General features: G+C 54.2%; 9 protein-coding genes across 9 annotated transcripts; 5 read left to right on the top strand and 4 right to left on the bottom strand.

Annotated features, from left to right (window-relative positions):
- Positions 1-328: 328 nt before the first annotated feature.
- Positions 329-1,236, bottom strand: B0H18DRAFT_1104051 (uncharacterized protein; the record flags this gene model as incomplete). Its single annotated transcript, XM_048032603.1, has 4 exons — positions 329-792; positions 846-875; positions 933-1,160; positions 1,220-1,236. The coding sequence occupies 4 exons, from the start codon at positions 1,234-1,236 to the stop codon at positions 741-743; spliced, it is 327 nt and encodes a 108-aa protein (XP_047894267.1). The 3' UTR covers positions 329-740.
- Positions 1,237-3,980: 2,744 nt separating this feature from the next.
- Positions 3,981-5,072, bottom strand: B0H18DRAFT_1002838 (S-adenosyl-L-methionine-dependent methyltransferase). The gene is made up of 2 exons (XM_048028394.1): positions 4,675-5,072; positions 3,981-4,622 (listed from the first exon to the last, which is right to left on the bottom strand). The coding sequence occupies exons 1-2, from the start codon at positions 4,919-4,921 to the stop codon at positions 4,090-4,092; spliced, it is 780 nt and encodes a 259-aa protein (XP_047894266.1). The 5' UTR covers positions 4,922-5,072; the 3' UTR covers positions 3,981-4,089.
- On the top strand, positions 5,073-7,129 carry B0H18DRAFT_1002833 (PAP2-domain-containing protein). Its single transcript, XM_048028393.1, has 2 exons — positions 5,073-6,716; positions 6,781-7,129. Exon 1 carries the CDS (start codon positions 5,297-5,299, stop codon positions 6,680-6,682), a length of 1,386 nt encoding a protein of 461 aa, XP_047894265.1. The 5' UTR covers positions 5,073-5,296; the 3' UTR covers positions 6,683-6,716; positions 6,781-7,129.
- Positions 7,130-8,707: 1,578 nt separating this feature from the next.
- Positions 8,708-9,203, top strand: B0H18DRAFT_1118426 (uncharacterized protein; the record flags this gene model as incomplete). Its single annotated transcript, XM_048033791.1, has 4 exons — positions 8,708-8,724; positions 8,784-9,011; positions 9,069-9,098; positions 9,152-9,203. The coding sequence occupies 4 exons, from the start codon at positions 8,708-8,710 to the stop codon at positions 9,201-9,203; spliced, it is 327 nt and encodes a 108-aa protein (XP_047894264.1).
- An 871-nt stretch (positions 9,204-10,074) lies between these two features.
- B0H18DRAFT_1002824 (acyltransferase-domain-containing protein) lies at positions 10,075-11,564 on the bottom strand. The gene is made up of 7 exons (XM_048028392.1): positions 11,281-11,564; positions 11,214-11,232; positions 11,050-11,154; positions 10,873-10,984; positions 10,734-10,822; positions 10,627-10,685; positions 10,075-10,567 (listed from the first exon to the last, which is right to left on the bottom strand). The coding sequence occupies exons 1-7, from the start codon at positions 11,438-11,440 to the stop codon at positions 10,167-10,169; spliced, it is 945 nt and encodes a 314-aa protein (XP_047894263.1). The 5' UTR covers positions 11,441-11,564; the 3' UTR covers positions 10,075-10,166.
- Positions 11,565-11,705: 141 nt separating this feature from the next.
- On the bottom strand, positions 11,706-14,156 carry B0H18DRAFT_1002815 (O-acetylhomoserine ami). The gene is made up of 14 exons (XM_048028391.1): positions 13,846-14,156; positions 13,678-13,792; positions 13,556-13,624; positions 13,362-13,489; positions 13,289-13,307; positions 13,212-13,230; positions 12,997-13,151; positions 12,889-12,943; positions 12,791-12,832; positions 12,674-12,739; positions 12,379-12,622; positions 12,122-12,318; positions 11,968-12,068; positions 11,706-11,918 (listed from the first exon to the last, which is right to left on the bottom strand). Exons 1-14 carry the CDS (start codon positions 13,866-13,868, stop codon positions 11,847-11,849), a joined length of 1,305 nt encoding a protein of 434 aa, XP_047894262.1. The 5' UTR covers positions 13,869-14,156; the 3' UTR covers positions 11,706-11,846.
- Positions 14,157-15,620: 1,464 nt separating this feature from the next.
- On the top strand, positions 15,621-16,242 carry B0H18DRAFT_1118423 (uncharacterized protein; the record flags this gene model as incomplete). The annotated part of the gene is made up of 3 exons (XM_048033790.1): positions 15,621-15,708; positions 15,764-15,924; positions 16,006-16,242. The coding sequence occupies 3 exons, from the start codon at positions 15,621-15,623 to the stop codon at positions 16,240-16,242; spliced, it is 486 nt and encodes a 161-aa protein (XP_047894261.1).
- A 1,738-nt stretch (positions 16,243-17,980) lies between these two features.
- Positions 17,981-18,595, top strand: B0H18DRAFT_281115 (uncharacterized protein). Its single transcript, XM_048037397.1, has 3 exons — positions 17,981-18,158; positions 18,270-18,399; positions 18,464-18,595. The coding sequence occupies exons 1-3, from the start codon at positions 18,071-18,073 to the stop codon at positions 18,504-18,506; spliced, it is 261 nt and encodes an 86-aa protein (XP_047894260.1). The 5' UTR covers positions 17,981-18,070; the 3' UTR covers positions 18,507-18,595.
- A 420-nt stretch (positions 18,596-19,015) lies between these two features.
- Positions 19,016-20,324, top strand: B0H18DRAFT_875518 (membrane bound O-acyl transferase family-domain-containing protein; the record flags this gene model as incomplete). Its single annotated transcript, XM_048040429.1, has 4 exons — positions 19,016-19,384; positions 19,449-19,783; positions 19,832-19,859; positions 19,908-20,324. The coding sequence occupies 4 exons, from the start codon at positions 19,016-19,018 to the stop codon at positions 20,322-20,324; spliced, it is 1,149 nt and encodes a 382-aa protein (XP_047894259.1).
- Positions 20,325-20,503: the final 179 nt, after the last annotated feature.

The following is a 20,503-nucleotide window of genomic DNA, read 5'->3' as shown; positions in this document are numbered from 1 at the left end:
AAACGAACAAAAGTCTGCGTAGTGTGCGACACCAGAGGGCGAAGAGAATGTGGACGATGGTCATGGACCCTCATTGACCCCGACTCATACATGCACAATTGCGTGTAAATTTCATGGTTGACCGGCAGGGTTGCGATCGACGGCTGACAAGTTACAACTGCAGATCGCATACCAGCTCCGAGTCAGGCCAATGCAGTTCAAACGGAAGTCAGTATATGTCCCAGACGGCCGCTATCCTCGCTCGCACAGGCGGGCTCCATCGAAGCTCATCTTATCGGTATTGGCATACTACCACTAGTATATCTGAACTTTGAACGTTGAACTCTGTCTGACATGAGATGCCAGTGGGTACCCGAATACCGTGAGTCTAAGTGTCTTGTAAGGCTGACATTCAATCCAGTGTAGGTACAGCATGTCTGCTTCGCCTTTATATTGGCTGACAGACAAGAAGTAACGACGGACCGGAAGTCGAGATATTCGTAGACACGCTTGGCTGCCTGAAAATTACCCAGTGGAGGCTGGGCTGCTCAGCCGGACATTCCGTTCCTGCTGAATTCCATCGGATGATTATAGCTTGAACTCAGACGGTTCATATCACGGCCCGACTCGTCTTCACAACTTGATACACCGACAACATCACATCACTCCGTTCGACAACAGCAAACCGTACAAAGACCATTCTTCAATGACAGCGACTATTCCTCAACGACAGTCACAACCTCACTGAAATCGGCATTGCTTCACTGAGCGATGTTGAACCAGCCGGACTGAGCGTACACCTGATTTTCGTTGCTAACGCAGTGCAGACATTAGTCACGATTCCTACAGGTTCAGGACGCACTCACTTGGTGTTAACGGCCCTCAGGTTGTAACGGCTGAGCGGAAACATTGTCAATCGCGGTGCGACAAGTGCGGCCGTAACGCGCACTCACCCAGCAGGCACGTTGGGAAGGCGGAACGTAGCAGCCTCGTCGGCCGTGCGCACGTTGTTGTCGACGTCCCACTGGTGGTTGTTCTGGTTGTTCGCCAGCTCCAGGTTGAACGCCGCCGGGTCGCCGGGCTGAGTCTGCCAGTGCTCCGTCACCGTCTGCCCAGACCTCCAGCCCGACGGGGTGTCGAGGACGAGGGCACTAGCGACGGAGACGAGCAGGAGGAGCGAGCTGCGCGGCAGTTACCATTAGACTCGAGCAGGGCGACAAGTGAGCCGTCGACCACATACCTCAAGATGGCCTTCATTGCAGATGTGTGGTAGGCTTGGAATGCGTGTTTCTTTGCCTGAGCCTCATCCTACAGCGAGGGCCTCCTTATATATGCCTCAACAATGCCTTCCCGTGCACGTTCAGCGCGTTCAGGATGGCGCAAAGCGTCCACTGAATGCCGAAGATGCTGCATTATTCATGGACGCTGGTGCAGATGAATTGGACGTCAAACGTGGCTGAGCACGGGGTCGACAAAGATCGCAGACGGAGGTACTTACCAGGGACTCGGCGTCGCGACTCCGGCCTCGGTTGGAGAGACCTAGAACGGCAGACTGTCCTTGAATCGGATGTGATAAATCGGAAGCGACGTGCTGCTAGGACGCGGCATAAGCCAGGCCCAGAGCCCACTGAAGTGCTGCACTGTCAGCGCTGTGACACTCGGGTCATTACCTAGTATCGCAACCTGAGGTATGCAATTTTCTGAGCAACGCCCATTACAATGGACGGCGCTGAATTCAAGCCACCGCGTCGGCACCTTGAGCGTTGCCCAACGTGATTGAGCATGAGGTGGTCAGTGTTTGAATGACGTACCACCACGCAGGCTGAGGCGAACTTGGGCTTTGGGCAGAGCCTACGCGTAGAGCGGCTGACTATATCCTGGTCGTGTAAGGTATCATGGGTGGGCACCAGACAAGAGTTCACCGTGGTCATTGGTGTCTGTGGAATCAGAGGAAGTGCCAGGAGATGGCGCAACTAGAGCGGTGGTTTGACATATAATTACTGTGCATTCTAGGCTCAGCGTTATACTGTGAGCGTTTTGAGGAAAGACGTCGGAGGACTGCTGCGCCATCAGGCAACCCAAAGCACTGTGTTGCTTTCCTGAAGATACTTTCATCATAGATGGCGTCTATGTGGACATGACATGGAGCCGTTCGCAAGACGAACCTTGAAGCTTGACTGGTGCGGACCCGTGAACGTGCGCAACGTGACGTCCGCGAAGCAATATGCAACTGTAGTGCGGTCCACGCGCGTAGGAGCACGCATAGACAGTGGCCCACGTTTGACGTGTAAAGGGCGAGTGCATTGCATGATCCCGTACGGCGGCATCTGGGGAGGCTGTCAGCCTCTGAATTGCGAGTCTGAAGAATGCAGGAAAGTCTCCAATCGTACGGTTGAGCGCCTTTGGACTTTGCATGTAGAACGATTCTAGACGTTGCAGTGACGAGTAATTCGGGACGCATTGCGCAACGTTCGCAAGTAAAGGCGCCGTCGACAACGCCATTGCCGTGGGCTCTACTCAAACAAGGCGTCCTTCGGCGCGGATTCGGTATTTGAATGTAACATGAGAAGTCGACGAAATGCGCCGTGTACTAGTAAGGCAATGAGAGGTGTTCCAAATAGGCGGGATGGCTCCTTGCGCCATGTACTAGAACGGAGACTCTTTAAGACGCGCTATGTAGGTTGGACAGGACGAGACGGCAGCCATGGCACGGTCACAGTACTAGTAACGTGGTAACCATACAAGGACCATGTCAGAGATCTGAGATTTGATTTCCAAGCGCCGAATCGAGATTGTCTTCCACCTCTTACGCTGAACTGGCCCGGGTACTACTGTAAAGTGGCAAACGCGTTTGCATTATTGTCCTACACCGCGACACGAAGACATCTCATATTTAAGCATGCCGCATTAAATTTATACATCTCAAGGACACTTTCAGATATCCTAAGGCTGGAGAGAGGGCGGGGACATGCTGTCTGTATGAGAGACTACCGTGACTTCGCCCGCCAAAATTGCAGAAGACTCGAGTGGGCGCTCGAAATGCACCTTACACTTTGTCCTGAGGTGCAGAGAGCAGGTAGCTCTTATGCGTGCTGGGGGTACAGTATCGCAAATGCAATGCTTACGGTTAAGTAGTTGATATGGTACTACGAACTGAGGATCTCTATGAAAAGTACAAATGTTTGCCACCGGTAGTGCTTTTTTGCAACTTTTTTTGAGTTGGTCATCTTCAAACACACACCCCAACGCACTTGAAGCACGGAGAAACTCGCACGAGGGATGCTGTGCCACAGATTTCAACCCGCTAATGGGTCGGTACCTTCAATGGGCCACCTTCCAGTTGGAGCGAACACCGAGCCATTCCCGGGGGGATCACAATTACTACATTTAGTAGGTGACCCATCGGACGTTGGTGACTGAGAATTTGAAGGAAGCTTGGACCAGTCTACTGCCAAGTGTAGTCTGTAGCCATCTCCTCGCTGCTTCGTTGACTCCGACATTTTCAAGCGATGGTGTAAGACCACGGTACAACGGGTCTTTGGAAACAGCCAAGAATGGTAAGAATGAAGAGTACAAACCTTAACAGATATCATGTGTAGAAGGGAAACGTGCGTAAGGTAACGTTCGCGAAGCTACCACGCAGCTATGCAGCGGTCCGTCCGAGAAACAGAGTACGTATAACCAATGGCCCACGTTTGACGTGGAAGTAGGGACTGTGTTGCACGGACCTCTGCAAGCATCAGAAACACCACGAGTTCTTGACTCGGAAGCCTGAAGGTCTGGAAAGCCTCCAGTCTCATGGTAGCGCGTCTTACTGCGGTGAAGCGTTGTCTCTTTGGGGATGCGCCGCGCGAACGTTTGCAATTGAAGACGCTGTCAGCGATGGCGATGGCGATGGCTTGACTTACTGGGATTATGACCATGATGTGCAGGGTCCTTCCATGAGTACGCAGGTGAGACCATCTTTGCGGTGTGCAGCGCATGCGGCGCGGTTGCAGGTTACGGTCAGCTGTCACATTGACATGTCGCTTCCACTGACATACTAATGATGCAAAGACCCAGATCATGAACAGTCAATAACATAGCCAGGTCGGTATACGTATACCGTCATTACCGCCCAGCCTTCACAAATCTTCCTACACGGTGCCACCACAGATGTTCTTCACTTTCTTCAGGCAGACCCCACAACTCGCCTTTACTCCAGCCATCCATTTGTTTGATCCACTCGTGTGTTGGACGGTCCAGGCAGCACCCGTCCATCGCACATCTCCACAGAGGCGTCCAGAAGTGCTGCCACCACCCAACGTCCGCTCTCGGACTGAGGACGTGCTCGTAGAACAGCAGCTGCCCCCCGGGTCTCAGCAGAAGTTCGACAAGGGTCCGTATGTTCTGCTTCGGGTTCGGCACTGAGCAGAATGAGAGGATGGAGATGATGGTATCGACCGACTGCGGCTCTCCTAGGGCGGACATAATGGTGGCCACATCTTCCACACCGTATGGTAGGACGACGAGGGTCCCGTCGGCCTCGGTGAAGCCAGCGGCGTTAGCGCGCTTGCGAATTTCACCATGCATGAGCTCGTTCGGCTCAAGGGCGATGTATTTTGTGACCTTGTGGTCAAGGTACTTCGCCGTGTGGCCATAACCTGTCCAGGGGTTTGACAGCTCTTCGTTCCGGTAGTAATAGCATTTACGCACCGGCACCAACGTCCAATACCACACCCTGCGCATTCGCAGGTATGAGGCCTTCTTTCACGGAGCGCGAATTCGTGTCCACGCCGTCTCCGTATGCGCTCCAGACGTGCACCATGAAGATTCGCGAGATTCCGTGTGGGCGAAGAAGCAAGGTGGGCGATCGTAGGATCGCGCGAAGAGTCGGAACAAAGCCAAGTTGTAGGCAGAGCTTCAACTCGGACAGAACAGCCAGCGCTGCGGACAATCTCATCGTAGTCGACGAGGCTCAGCAAGTGAAGGACAATTGGTGGGAAACGACTCTGCGAAGATTGAGTGGGAATGCATGCTGCCTGATGTTTTGCAAGGCGCCGTCCATGGGCTGCGCGCCAGGGAGAGTCGGCACGTGCCCCAGCCAGCGCCGCCGAGGAGGCCGCTCAACGAGCGCGTAACTGCCCATCTTCGACCACATCCACAGGGACGGGCTGTGCGAGGCTTGGGCTCAGCATCGACGAGGACGTCCAGCTAGTGGCTTGCTTCCTCTGCTTTTGTGAAGGAAATTGTCGGTGCGTTGTCCTTTTGCTGCGCTGGGAACGTATGAGTTGACTTCGTGCGACTACTCTTACCCCAGGTATCCGCAGGCATTTCGATGTCCGTTCAAACATCAGTATCGCGCGCTCTCCAGCGAGTATGGACGGCATTTATTGCTGCTGTAGGACGGCTGGACAAGTCGCTTTCGCCGAAAGACACGCTCCGGCGGCTCGGCCAGCACAGATGGACGCTTTCCGACTCGATTTACGTCTTCCACATGGCCCTCGCCACCTTCTGGCTCAGCTTAATGCAGGTGCCAGGCTTCCCGCTCAAGCTCATGATACCTATCCTCTACGCAACTGCGCTCCTCGTACCCCTGACCTCGCAGTTCTTCATCCCGGCTACCCCGATCTTCGCGTGGCTCCTCACCTTCTACACCTCGCGGTTCATTCCTGTGAGCTGGCGACCGACGATTTCTGTCGTCCTCCTTCCAACGCTCGAGTCCGTGCTGTACGGTGCTAACATATCCGACCTCCTCACCCGCTTCACGCACCAATTCCTCGACATCCTCGCCTGGCTCCCGTACGGCCTCATCCACTTCATCTTCCCATTCGTTGTTGCGGCGTTCCTGTGGCTCTTCCGCACAAAGGAGGCGCTACACCTCTGGGGACGAGTGTTCGGATATATGAACCTCATTGGTGTCACCATGCAGATTCTCATGCCCTGCGCACCGCCGTGGTACGAGCTCATCTACGGGCTTACTCCTGCCAACTACAGCATGCCAGGCTCACCGGGAGGTCTTGCGCGTATCGACCGTCTGTTCCATTCCAACGGTTACACCGTCACCTTCAGCAATTCGCCTGTCGTCTTCGGTGCTTTTCCGTCTCTCCATTCGGCATGCGCTACCATGGAGGCCCTCTTCATCTCCCACTTCTTCCCGCAGTGCACCAGATACATCTGGACATACGCTGCCGTTCTTTATTGGGCGACGATGTACCTCACCCACCACTACCTCATCGACGTCGTCGGCGGTTCGTGCCTCGCAATCGCATGCTTCTACCTCTTTCTCCCCGACGAGCTCAAGAGCACAAATGCCCTCCTGGCCCCAGGCGGGCTGAGCTCCACCGCATTCGGTAGCAAGCGATCGAAGTACGAGCTCTACGACCTAGATGAGCCTGTGCGCAGGCATGGGCGAGGAGCAAGCGGCAGCATCATGCGCGACGCGTCGGAGTACGACCTCGAGGAATCGGACAGGGAGTCGGATGAGGAGATGGACATCACCTTCCGCTCGCCGATCACGCCTGGGCCGACGTCGGCGACTCCGCTCATGAAGCCTCAAGGCGGCGCGGCGAGCCAGGCGAAGAAGAGCCACCGGCACACAGCTAGCATCGCGAGCCTCATTCGCGCAGAGGAGCGCGCAGAGGATGGGTGGAGCCCCATCAACACGTCTTTCAACATTCCGCCTATCCCGCGGAACGATGAGGCGAGGAGTCCGCGGCCATAGAAGATTGCCTCGTCAGAGCATTTTGGGGACATGGGTATGATTTCGGTCGGCTTCTCAGTTCTGGAGTATCAATGTAATCTCTTTTTCTCCGCGTGCAGGTAGCCTAGCATCTTTACCAGACAGTCTGTTCCGTTTCGCAGGCGTCACATACAGCTTGTCCGTCAATCGCTCGTTTAACGCACTATCTATATCCGTACAGCTAATGTAACACATACTGCGATCCGCCGGAGGAATTGAAGACTCAGAAGGAGACTGCAGCTCACCTGAGAGGTAAATTGCTTCCGTGTCAAGCCACGTTGGTCTTCAAAACTTCATGATCAAGCTTCAAGTGCAGGCCAAAAAAACTACCAGCCTACCAGCTATATACGTTTTCCGGCAGGAATTCTACTTGCATGATCTTCCGAGTTCTCTGGGCTGCGACCGTCAGTTGTTGCCGGAGCAGTTGCCGTGCGTATCGTACTTACTTACCTCAATTTAAAACCTGGTACTTACCGCTGCCACTCACCTTAGGTTCGTCGGAAATCTCGATTCGGCGCTTGTAAATATGATCTCTGACTGGGATGGTCCTTGTATGGTTACGACATTACTGTGACCGTGGCTGCCGTCTCATCCTGTCCAAACTAGCGCGTTTTGAGAAGTCTACGTTCTAGTACATGGAGGGCTGCCCCGCCCATTTGGAAAACAATCTCTTGCTGCCTCAGCAAAACCAGTACACGGCACAGTCGAATCCTCGCATTGCGTTGTTGAACCGGCGCCGCAGGACAATGGACTCGGACACACCTTGTTCGAGTAGAGCCCACGGCAATGGCGTTGTCGACGGCGCGTTTACTTGCGAACGTTGCGCAATGCGTCCCGAATGACTCGTCACTGCAACGTCTCGAATCGTTCTACATGCAAAGTCCGAAGGCGCTCAACCGTAGGATTGGAGACTTTCCTGCATTCTACAGACCCACAATTCAGAGGCTGATAGCCTCCTCAGATGCCGTACGCGATCATGCGATGCACCCGCCCTTTACACGTCAAACGTGGGCCACTGTCTATGCGTGCTCCTGAGCGCGTGGACAGCAGTACAGTTGCATAACTGCTTCGCGGACGTCACGTTGCGCACGTTCACGGGTCCGCACCAGTCAAGCTTCAAGGTTCGTCTTGCGAACGATTCCATGTCCACATAGACGCTATCTGCGATGAAGTTATCTCCAGGAAAGCAACACAGCAGATTGGGCTGCCTGACGGCGCAGCGCAGTCCTCCGAGGTGATCCTTGAAAACGCTTACAGTGACGCTGAGCCTAGAATGCACAGTAATTATATGCCAAACCACCGCTCTAATCGCGCCATCTCCTTACACTTTCTCTGATTCCAATGCACCGTGACACACCACTGACCACCGAATGTCTGATGGGCTCTTGTCCGGTGCCCACCCACACACGACCAAGACACAGTCAGCCGCTCTACGCGTCTCTGTCCGAAGCCTAGGTCTGCCTCAGAGTCTGCGTGGTGGTAAGTCGTGCTCAATCATGTTGGACAATATTCACTGCGTCAACGCTTTGGCTTGAATCCAGCACCATCCATCGTAGTGGGCGTTGCTCAGAAAATTGTTCTAACTGTCCCATACTCCAGGTTGCGATAGGTAATGGCCAGGGTGTCACAGCGCCGACTGTGCAGCACTTCAGTGAGCTCTGGACCTAACTTATGCCACGTCCTAGCAGCACCTCACCTCCGATTCAAGGACAGTCTGCCGTTCTAGGTCTCCAACCGAGGCCGGAGTCGCGACGCCGAGTCCCTGGTAAGTACCTCCGTCTGCGATTTTTGTCGACCCCGTGCTCAGCCACGTTTGACGTCCGATTCATCTGCACCAGCGTCCATGAATAATGCAGCATCTTCGGCATTCAGTGGACGCTTTGCGCCATCCTGAACGCGTTGAACGTGCACGGGAAGGCATTATTGAGGCATATATAAGAAGGCCCTTGCTGTGGGACGAGCCTCAGGCAAAGAAAATCCGCATTCCAAGCCTACCACACATCTGCAATGAAGGCCATCTTGAGGTACGTGGTCGACGGCTCACTTGTCGCCCTACTCGAGTCTAATGGTAACTGCCACGCAGCTCGCTCCTCCTGCTCGTCTCCGTCGCCAGTGCCCTCGTCCTCGACACCCCGTCGGGCTGGAGGTCTGGGCAGACGGTCACGGAGCACTGGCAGACTCAGCCCGGCGACGCGGCGACGTTCAACCTGGAGCTGGCGAACAACCAGAACAACCACCAGTGGGACGTCGACAACAACGTGCGCACCGCCGACGAGGCTGCTACGTTCCGCCTTCCCAATGTGCCTGCTGGGTGAGTGCGCGTTACGGCCGCACTTGTCGCACCGCGATTGACAATGTTTCCGCTCAGCCGTTACAACTTGAGGGCCGTTAACACCAAGTGAGTGCATTCTGAACCTGTAGGAATCGTGACTAATGTCTGCACTACGCTAGCAACGAGAATCAGGTGTACGCTCAGTCCGGCTGGTTCAACATCGCTCAGTGAAGCAATGCCAATTTTAGTGAGGTTGTGACTGTCGTTGAGGATTAGTCGCTGTCGTTGAAGAATAGTCTTTGTACGGTTTGCTGTTGTCGAACGGAGCGATGTGATGTTGTCGGTGTATCAAGTTGTGAAGACGAGTCGGGCCGTGATTTGAACCATCTGAGTTCAAGCTAAAATCTTCAACCGTTCAATCGTTCAACAGTGAATTCCGCATGATTCCATGTTCACATATGTACATCCGATGGAGTTCAGCCGGAACGGAAGATGTCCGACTGAGCATCACGGCCTCCAATGGGTAGTTTCCAGGCAGCCAAGCGTATCTAAGATCTCGACTTCCGGTACGCCGTTACTTCTTATCGCGAAGCTGACATGCTGTACCTACACCGGATTGAATGTCGGCCTTGCAGGATACTTCGACTCACCGTATTCAGGTACACACCTCATCATGTCACAATTGAAATGTTCAGATATTACTGTAGTATGTCAACACACGTAAGGTCAGCCTCGACGGAGAAGTCCGTCTCCGCTAGTGAGGTCAGCCGCCTGAGACTCATCATGACATCTACTTGAACAAAATCCTCCTCAGCTGGAATGCGATCCGCCGTTGTAACTTGCCAGCCGCCGATCGCGGCGCTGGCGGTCAGCCATCATGGAATTTACACACAACCGTGACTGTGCATGCCATCAGTCGAAGTCCACGATGACCGTCCGCGTTCTCTTCGCCCTCCAGTGGGGTCGTAACCTACGCGGATCTTTGCCCGTTTTCACCTGCGCAGATTCTCCTTCCCATCCAGATCGATATCTTATGCTCGAGGTGATACAACTTTCCCGGACCACGCCAGCATTGCGCTATCTGTTAGCCCGAAGTCGCCCATCCAAGGAAGTAAATGACAATGCAGAACTTCGCGAGCAACATTACAACATTGATAGATATAGCTTATGAACACACAACAAAGTCTACATCAACTATACACGCTCCCCGACAACCTCTCTGCCCAACTTCTCCACCTCCCTCTGCAGCAGCGCCGTCACGGCACTACGTATTCTCGCAATCTCCTCCGCAGTCTGCCACCCAGGGGCACTCTGCGCCTCCACCTTCAGCCTCGGCGATGCAGCATCACCCCACCAGCCGCTCTCCGAGACCCGTGCGCTCGCCTTTTCTTGGCGAGGCCGCACAGGGTCTGTCCTTCCGCCGCTAGTGCCCTGCGAAAGCTCTGGCATGTCGCCCGTGCTGACGGCGAGGCCTAACATCTCCCGTACGGCAGTGTTGTCGACTGGTTTGCCGAAGGTGATGCTGAGCGCTGCGCCTGGTCGGGGGAAGAACTTCCAGGGAGCGGAGCGGCCCTCTGGCATCAATTGGTCGAAGCCTGCATAATCAGAATGGGGGGCTCAGATACCGTGTCATCCTGATCAGTGAGGGACTTACCGGTTAGCCACATAGGGATGATAATCGGAGGTTTGATTGTCTCCATCAGTATACGACCTCTGTGTGCCACTGAGTAAACGACTACTGGGCGTGGTGAAGGCACGTACACACCCCATTTGAACCGTATCAAGTCCACGGGACTGTGCCCTGGAGCTCGCGTGGGTTGGTTGACTTTCCCTTCGCCAAACAAGTGAATCTACACGGTACTGTCAATCTAGAATCATGGAACTGCGACTGCAGGCTCACCCAAGCACCGCTGTTCAACTTCTTGATGGCAAGATCAATAGCGGGCTGGAAGACACCATTTCCCCGGAAAGTCTCGATAACCTGCCCCTTACGAAAGAACTCGGAGAACATCCTGGCTGGTTCATGTTAGCTCATAGAACATGCAACTACACGAAGGCCGAGCACGCGAGCACTCACGGATTCGTGAACATGATGTCGGATGCCCCTAGCGTCCATCTCGTCATGCGCGTATTGAGGTGGTACCGAAGCGGGAGAACCCCCCACATAACTGGTTCATCCAGACTAATATTATCAAGAACGTTAATTGAGCGTTTTTGAAACTGGAGAACGAAATCACGGACGTCGAGATATGGTTGGATACTTGGCCGAATCGTCAGACAGACATCTGACGAAGCAGACCAGACTTACTGGTCACCACACCGCGACCTGAGTTTCTCTCGTCGCTCTCGAGTGCTTTATATAGATTCTCTAGGCCATTCACAGTCACAGAAGAGCAGTAGCCGATTTTGAGAAATGTTTTGCAAAGTAGCCCCACTGTTCCGACAGTTGCCTTCGAAAGCAGGGACATATAAGACTCGCACGGATTCTAGCCCGTCGAGATCAAGAAGAGATCTCCCGGGTTCTCCCAGGCGTAGAGAAGAAGGAGGTTTTGGACGTCGATTGTCGCGGGTAGAGCGCGAGGAGGGAATGGTCTTGGAGAGAAATGCGAGAGAGCAGGCGCCACGGTCACGTCAGACGCGAGAAGATGTCACATGCACCATCGACGCGTCTGTGGCGCGCGCAACACGATTCCGAACCTCGAACCAACTGGCTTGTGTCCTCTCCGTCTGAAAGGACGTGCGAAGGCGCCTGTACGCGCTAAGCAGATATGGTGTTTCATTTAACAACAGTTTCCGGTCCAACAAGCATTTCCATTCAAGTACTTAGATGCCGCCGCTATGCTGCAACAAGTTGCAAATCCCGGCTAACGGACGTCAAGCAATGACTTTCAAAGCTTCGTCAAAATCGGCGATGATATCTGCGACGTTCTCGATTCCAACCGATACCTGGAAAGAAGATCGGTACTGCAACGAGTGATCTGAGCAGGCAACGTACGCGAATCAGGTCGGGAGTTACGCCAGACGCCAATTGCTCCTCCGAACTGAGCTGCTGATGGGTCGTTGTGGCAGGGTGGATGACCAGCGTCTTTGCATCGCCTAACAGAGGGCAGGTGAGCAACCATGGTGCCTCCCGGTAGCACCACACTGACCAACGTTCGCGAGATTGCTCGCCAACTTAAGGTTGTCAACCACCGCGCTGCCCGCTTTGGCATCTCCCTTGACACCGAAGCTCAACATGCCACCGTACATGTTCGGTCGCAACAGCTGTTGTGCGAGCTGGTGCGACGTGTGGGATTCAAGTCCAAGGTAGGACACCCAGGTGACCTTGGGATGTTGCTCGAGGAACCTACGGACATACCCGATGAGCACCGGTTCTTTCCATCATGACCGCTCGAAAACAAGGCACCTTGCAAGCGCCAACGCGTTCTGCGAATGGCGCTCTGCCCGGAGGCTGAGTGTCTCGAGGCCCTGAAGGAGGAGGAACGCTGCGAACGGGTTCATGCAGGAGCCCAAGTCGCGAAGGACGATCAGGCGGCAGACCATGGCGAAGGCCATCGGCCCGAAGGCTTTGCTAAAGACGAGGCCGTGGTAGCCCTCGGAGGCCTCAGTAAACATCGGGAACTTCCCTGAGCCGACCCAGTCAAACTTGCCTGTCGCGTAGGATAGGGTCAGTGTGTGGTCAGCGAGTAGCAGTAGCATACCCGAATCTATGACAACTCCGGCGATTGTCGTTCCATGACCGCCAATCCACTTCGTCGCACTGTGCACTGAAGATGGTTTGAGCGAGGGATAAGCGCATGCACGATGAACACGCGTACCAACGATGTCTGCTCCGTGGTCAATTGGGCGCACTAAATAACCTGTGAAAGCGAGCATAAGCTTTCGCACTTCGAAGGTATGCCGGCCAGATACTTGCCGCCCATCCCGAAAGTGTTATTAACAATTAACGGGATCTTATGTTCATGGGCGACCTAGGGGGGGTTCTCAATGGATACGAGGCCCGGGAAATCATGCAAAAGCATACCTTCGCCAGCTCGGGCAAGGGTACGACATTGTATTTTGGATTTCCGATGCTCTCGACATATATCGCTTTGGTCTTCTCGTCAATAGCGGCAGCAAAGGTATTCGGGTCTTCCCCGGTCACGATTTTGGCACCAATTCCAAACTTCTTGAGATACACTAGCAAAAACGGAATCGATTAGGGAAGTACGCATAGCTGACCACTACTACGACCGGTACCTTTAAACTGATTGTATGTCTGAAGCAAGGTTCGATCAATACTGCAGATCCCCGACGATACCATGGATCAAACCTACTCCTCCGTACAGGAATGACCTTCCGGCTCTTGGTGAGTCTCATTCATGAGTGTACCCGCATGACGAGACTCACGTAGACACGATGTTGTCACCCGCACCAGCAATTGCTGAGATCGCCATGAACTGCGCAGACTGGCCACTCGAAGCAGCGACTGCAGCTACTCCACCTTCGAGTGCAGCCATACGCGCCTCGAATACCTCCTAAGCACATTGAATCATAGTGAGCACCTACTAGGGATCTTGCAAAGGTGCGCACGAGCCACGTACCACCGTGGGATTGGAGACGCGAGAGTACATGTAACCGACCTTCCTACCAGCGAAGAGGTCGGCAGCATGCTATCGCGATCCTGAGAACCATACAGTATTCGAGGACCTAAGCCATATCGTACCTCGGAGTCATTGAAGACGAAGCTTGTACTGGCGTAGATGGGTGGTGCCCGCGCGTTCGAAGCCGAGTCGGGCACTTGTCCGGCGTGCAACTGGAGTGTTTCGAACTCGGGTGTCCTGACCCATCGTCAAACGGCGAGACACAAGCATGAATAATGTCGGCAACTTACTTATAGAAGCGTTGTTCGGTCATGTTGCAGAGGAAGAAGCAGGATACTTCGCTGTTCACGCTGATGCCTATAAATGCTACCGCACCGCGGGAGACTCACACTCCGCCGTGAGCGACAGTGCGGAGGGCGATACAGCAGGTTTCAGTTGGTACATGATCGTCCATCACATACTCTATGGGTTCCGTCAGTGCGCAACTCCCGAGGGAACCCATGTGTTGCTAGGTGGACTCCGAGGAGTTGCATGATCTGCGCGCGGTGGCCGCGGAAGTTTCTGTCGCTGTGCCTTTCTGGCACTTCGACGGAAACCACTTGAGGATCTGTTAAGACAGCTGCTAGAGATGGATTGTGGTCGCACGCGTGAACAGAACTCAGCCTGAGAGCAGCTGCAGAAGACTTATTACAGAGACGACTTCAACTGAGGTAAAAGGGTCGACTTTCTGTTGACTTTCTGTTAACGTCGCGGTCACGTGGTTCGTGATGCGCCACCGTTGAAACGATGATCATCTCATGGGCGGCCTCACCCGAACCAGCATCGCTCAGAGCTTGAAGAGGCTTGAAACGGACCGCCGAATCTTTGTTTGATGGCACGCGATGCTCACCCTTGCTGCCGAGGTTGTTTTGGCAAGTGGGACGAAGCAGTGTTTGAAGCACTTCCGGCACAAATGGAAGGTCGCGGTTCGGATTATTATTGTCAGGGACGGTACGTCTTGAGACACTGTTCGGAATTGCCATGGCTATGCTCACACCTTCTGACAGGGTACGCCAAAAGCTCAGTCTCTAAAACTAAGGGTCCATTGACAAAACTTGGGTCAGTCCGAGTCGTGCTGTTTCTGCCCCCCCCCCCCCCCCGTCGTCGCTTGATCGTCTGATAAGTACGTGTTCACTACTTTGTTTGTGCTCGATGTATCAAGTACCCGCGCAGGCAATGGCAAGATCATGAAGATAGGTATTTCCTCTGCCAAGCCGCTTCAGGGGCATAGCTCCAATACAATACGACCATTGTTGAATTTGAATCTCGCCGACAGTGGAGACCAACTAAATTGGACTCAGACAACATGGCAGGCTGTGGTCTCCGAGCACAATTTCGATTTGAAGTTGACTCTATAGCTGAAGGGTCTATGACAACGCTACGATAGGCCATTGCGAAGTACTAATCAAACCCGTTCAGGCTCAGTGTCAAGTTCTCATGAAGGTCGGAGGAGACTCGAAGGAACGGGTACGGTCATCAGGCAAAGTCGAATAAGTCTTTCGTTCCCACAGACGTCTTCACGCCGTCGACGTGACGGCCCGCGATTACCCAATGCGTGAGTACTTGTCGTGCGAAGCCCCCTCTTATGCAGAGGCCCCTCCTATTAGTAAACGAAGGACCCTGTCAGTTCCACTGACTTACACCACCTAGGTTTCTTGCTGACAGCCTCAGCGCCATACGGGTCAGTTGGTGTACACGCACCAACTGCGCAATACATGCCAGTCCACACAGCCCTGAATGGAAGGCGCTTTCGTTGACCGAGCCGACCTCGCTGAGAAGCTAATAGCTTAGCTGACAGTTGTGAGTACGAGGTGTTCCAGCATCACAAAGCGGATAGGCAGAGATAGCATGTATAAGTGTCACACAAACACTGCGGACAACCCGGATTGTGTAGTCTGCTTCAAAATGACGGCCCTACACTGGGACAGCCCGTTAGCGGAGTTACATAAGCCACTTCATCTCCGAAACGCGTGCGCAAATCTCGACGCGCTCGACGCGTCGCCTTTGCTCGAACCCCAGCCTGACGATGGTAAGGCTCTTGTCGATGTTCATCACGGTCACGAACGTTATCGTGGCGCTGTTCGTGGGCCGGGTGCTGCTCGTGGTCCTCGTCAGTGAGTATTCGTCGTCGACGGATCTTGAGCGTGTGCTGATCAGTGCGCTGTGCAGCGATGGGTATGGCCCTGACAGGCGGCGTGGCGAACCTGTTGTTTGCGCTGATCAACCCCGTGGCGACGTACTGGGCGTTCGGCGCGGACTTTGTGTTTGCAGCGGGCACGCTCTTCGTTGCGAAAGTGTGTCTTCCGTACGACCAGAGCGTCGGCGGCCCGGTGTGCTCTTCCAGAGCATGACTCAGGTGTGTGTGATGTCTCCGTATTGTGTGCGTATGGCTAATATAATGGGTCCTGCAGCTCGGTGTGTCGTTCGGTTTGGCGATTACAAGGATCGTGTACGACTCGGAGCTCAAGAAGATGTCTGCGAAGGACGGCTTCGACGTCGACGGGACTGCCCACTCTCACCTGCTCGCCCGTTTCTACCTGCCAGGCAGCCCTCGCCCTCATGATTGCTCTCGTCGCCCGTCTCACACGCTTGCCCGCCCACTACCCACCCGCTTGCCCGCTCTCGTCCGCCCGCCTCCGTCTTCTTGATGACTCGCTCGCCTACCTGCTCTTGTCTATCCGCCCATCATGCCAACACGCCTGCCTGCAAACTCACCCTCCTGCTCGCTCGCCAGCGCTCACTGTCAGCTTGCTCCTTACCTCGCTCGCCCGCCATTTCGCTGTACCCTCGCCCGCCTCACACTTGTCTGTGTACTGCTCACCTGTTCCGCTTGCTGACTGTCTCGCCTGCCCACCACCTGTCATCCCTCTATCCCTCTCGCTCACTGTCTCGCTCGCTCGCTATCTCGTGCGCCTGCTGTCTGCCGACTGTCTCGCTCACCGACTGTCTTGCTCGCCGACTGTCTCACTCGCCCGCTGACTTGCTGTCTCGCCATCTCGCTGTCTCACGCAATGTCCCGGAGTAAGAACCACAACTTCAAAAGCATCCATGTGACTGTTATACCCACACCTGCACAGCCTCTCATCCACGGTTCTTCTTGCACGCGCCCTCTCGCCTGCGCTCTCATCTACTCGGCCAGCCGGCCACCCACTCACCTGCACGATCGCCCATGCGATTGTCCACACGTTCACACACCCACTGCCCTGTGGACCCGCCTACTTGCACGTAGACCCAAAAGCGTGTATGAGCGAACGAAAATACGGGCTACGAGAGTGATGATCTCGAAGCAGGTGTACGCCGGACGAGTACAAATCATTAGTTTATGTATTAGATTATATCGTGATAGATCTCAGTTCTGCCACCTGCCGATCTGCCGCTGCCACCCGCCGAGTCGCCGTGGCCACGGCATTGCTCGGCCATCACAGAATGGGTAGCAAAGGGGCTGTCCCGGTGTTGGGGGCGCGTTTTGAAGCAGACCCTTAGAAGACCGTCCTCTCCCCCACTCAAAGAGGTTTTCTTTAGGGTCTGCCTAGGGGAGACTACGGATTGTGCGAGGCGCTTACATAGGCCTAACATTGCAAGGGCGTGTATATTAGTAAGCCATCAAGTGAACTTCCCTAACATGGGAAGTACATTCCTAGAACATGGCACGATTTCGGAACATAGGAAGAACATAACACTTACATTCCCGATTCTAGGAACATTCAAAATGTTAGGCCGAACAAAGGGATCCCATTCCCTATGTTAGGAGCTCCGACTTAGAGCCGTAAAAATATACACGCCCTTACAATGTAAGTACCATGTGAGCGCTTCGCACAACGCGGTTTGTCCGCAGTGAAACTGGGCTTATGTAGATCGAAGGGTGGTCTCGTACCCATCCGTGTGGACGCACCCCACCACCGCTCCGACAGGTGGTGGGGTGCATCCACACGGATGGGTACGAGACCAATCGAAGGGGAGGTCTGGAGGTCTGGCGGCGACTACGTCGTGCGAACCTGGCATACCTTCTGCGATATGTGCTTTGGCAACATGTACAATGCTGAGACCTCATATGCATCGTTCCATCAACGGACTCACCAGTGGGTTCAACTTGCCACTGCGACATCTGTCAATCAATACAATAAGTTAGGTGCGTCGCAGCAAGTCACAAACATCTGCATCAACACTGATTGAACAGAAATATCCTAGTAGCTGACTACTGCCAACAACGACCTTCCGAGCCTAATTTTGACCCATGTTCATCTCATTTAACAATCCGGCGACGCCTGAGGTGTGTGTACTACGACTCAGCCTGAGGTACTTAGTAGGCTCGACACGTGTATACATGCACCTCGGATGCCTCTGAAAATACAGCCGAGCCGCGGCATGACTGTTCGCCGACCGTGGGCGTCCACTTTCTCAGCGCGCATTCGGGGCGTTCAGGAGCTGACAGTGGGTTTCAGCCTGAAACCTTCATTACGCTGATATGACATTTCGATGCATAGAGTGCAAGAACGAAGCTTTCGAGCCAAATTGGTGAGTATCGAGTGTCCTGGTGAGAAGAAGGGAGGAGGTAGATCTAGACGTGAGTCCGAGTCGCCTCCTTGAGTCGCGACGTGGCGAAGCTTTACGGTATGTATATAACCGTACTGTGACTCGCGTAACATGAATGTACCACTAGATATCTTCAAGCGAGTCAGAGAAGCCTGCACGCCGAGTGCTCCCGGCGCACAATCGACCTATGGCAGATACAGAACGAAGAATGGACCACAAAGAGGTCGCGGCAGCAGTCGAACGGCGGTCCCTCAATGGAGCAGGCACATGAGGCAGGTCTCTTCCATGCAAGTGTAGCCGAGTGTACTAAGTTGAAAGATCCCTCATCTGCATCAGTCCCCAAGTCTCATCATTGAGATCCATGACATTACAACCCTGACATTGGTCGAAAAAGGATGTAACGTAAGATGCGCGCGCCGTAGACATGCGCGCAAACCCTTCTTGAGACCCATTGCGACAATTCTTTGACTGTCCTGGAGTGGCCGACCACAACTCACCTCTCTTATCTGCTTCTTCTTTCAGAACATGTGGAGCGTTCTGCATCCGTGAGACCCGGATGTGCGGCGATCTCAGCCTGCTGTACGTACTGCCTACCCACTTACTCCCACAGTCCATTCCCCGCCTCCCTGGTGATGGACGCTGGTATGATTCGACGTCTCGCCGTCTCATCATGGCTTTGCCGCCGCCGAGGCCCTCTAGGCTGACTCGTGGTCGCCCTTACTCCGCAGGAGTCTGAATCCCGATATTAAGATCTTCCATACAGACAGACTTACCTCCGCTCGTCATCCTCCTTGGGCCGATAGCCCACCAATACATCGGCGGGGAACTCGTTCAAGAGTTCTGTACAACGAGTACACTGGCTCTCGCCCGACTACGACTTGCACCGCCATGGACGTCGAGAGCCGCCCTCGTCTATCCATCTTTCCCTTCTTTGCGCTGCTACAGACCTGCTTGGCATGTCTCCTCGCCCTCTCACCACGTAGGCCTGGTCGAATCGCGGGCTCTGTTGTGCTGGCCACCTTAGTTGCGGCCGCATACTGCTGCACAACAGGGGAAGCCCCACGAGACTATTCAATAGGCAATCTTATCATGATCCAGGTGTTCACGGCGTACCTTCTCCTCTGGCTAGTCAACCCAGTGCATGAGTATCGTCACGAGCACGATTATACTGCCGCCACGAAGCTCCCTTTCGTTCGTCGAGTGTGGTGGCTACTGTGTATAATCAACAATCCACGAGGAGTGGGCTGGTCATACGAGGTACGCACTGCGATACACAGACCTATACGTGTCTCATTTTGTCGGCCTCCTGTATGCCTGTTAGGTCGCGCATCTCCCCACGCGGCCCAGCAGTCCTAAATGGACCTTCGTCGTACACAAACTCCTGTCTGCACTCCGATGGTACCTTTTCCTCGATTTAGCCCAGACCTACAATCAGTCGCCTCTACGGTCGATCTACGACTCAGCAGGGGGACCACAAGCATACCTTATGCGCCCCATCTCCATCATTGCGCGTTTCAGCAGCCTCGTCGGGTTGCTGGCATTGGAGAATTCGCTAGCCGCTGCGACGAGTGTCGCACTGGGCATCACAACACCACGAGAGTGGCCGGATATCTATGGCCACTGGTCGGATGCTTACACAGTACGGCGATTCTGGGGGTGAGTGAGTCTTCTTTCGCGATTCAGCGCCAGCTGACATCGTGACAGTCGAACATACCATCAGCTTCTGCGTCGGGTGTGTCTTTTGTATGATTCGTGAGGTTTTTGGCTGACTCGAATGCAGCTCACAGCGTCTTGCGGTAAAGCGTGCTGTCGTGCGCTGGGCCTGCGCCCGGGCACCCGTGCATCGTCCTACACTCAGTTGTACGTCGGCTTCGCCGTCTCCGGATTTCTGCATTGTGGTGGAGACCTTATGGTCAGCCCGTACCTATTCGGCACGTCGTTTCCTTTCTTCATGTCGCAGGCCGTGGCGATTACCTTCGAGGACGCCATTATCGGCATCGTGAGAAGGAGCGGGGTGAAGATTCCCTTGAACCTCGCGCATTTCGCGGGATACGCCTGGGCCATTACTTGGTTGTGTATTTCGGCACCACTATACGTCAACTGGAGTTTATTGATTAGTCTTACCGTTCCGAGCGTTACGACGGCTTTTGTTGGATCTGTGGCTACTGTCATGAAGAGCCTGGGATTGGTGCATTGATGCTGATGTAGCTGTAGACGTAGACATCATTTTTTGTTGAAGCCAGTGGGACTTTATGCAATTAAACAATCGGATAGGAGGATGACCGCGCTTGAGATGAACTTCGGCTGCATATACTTGGGTCAGATAGCTTGTGTCGACGTGAAGATGACAAGTGGATGCGTAGATGTGTGGAGAGT

Source organism: Fomitopsis serialis (assembly GCF_022376445.1).
Source record: "Fomitopsis serialis strain Sig1Antser10 chromosome Unknown B0H18scaffold_27, whole genome shotgun sequence".
Lineage (NCBI taxonomy): Eukaryota > Fungi > Basidiomycota > Agaricomycetes > Polyporales > Fomitopsidaceae > Fomitopsis > Fomitopsis serialis.
Note: the sequence above shows the minus strand (reverse complement) of the source record. Positions and strands in the feature narration are given on the sequence as shown.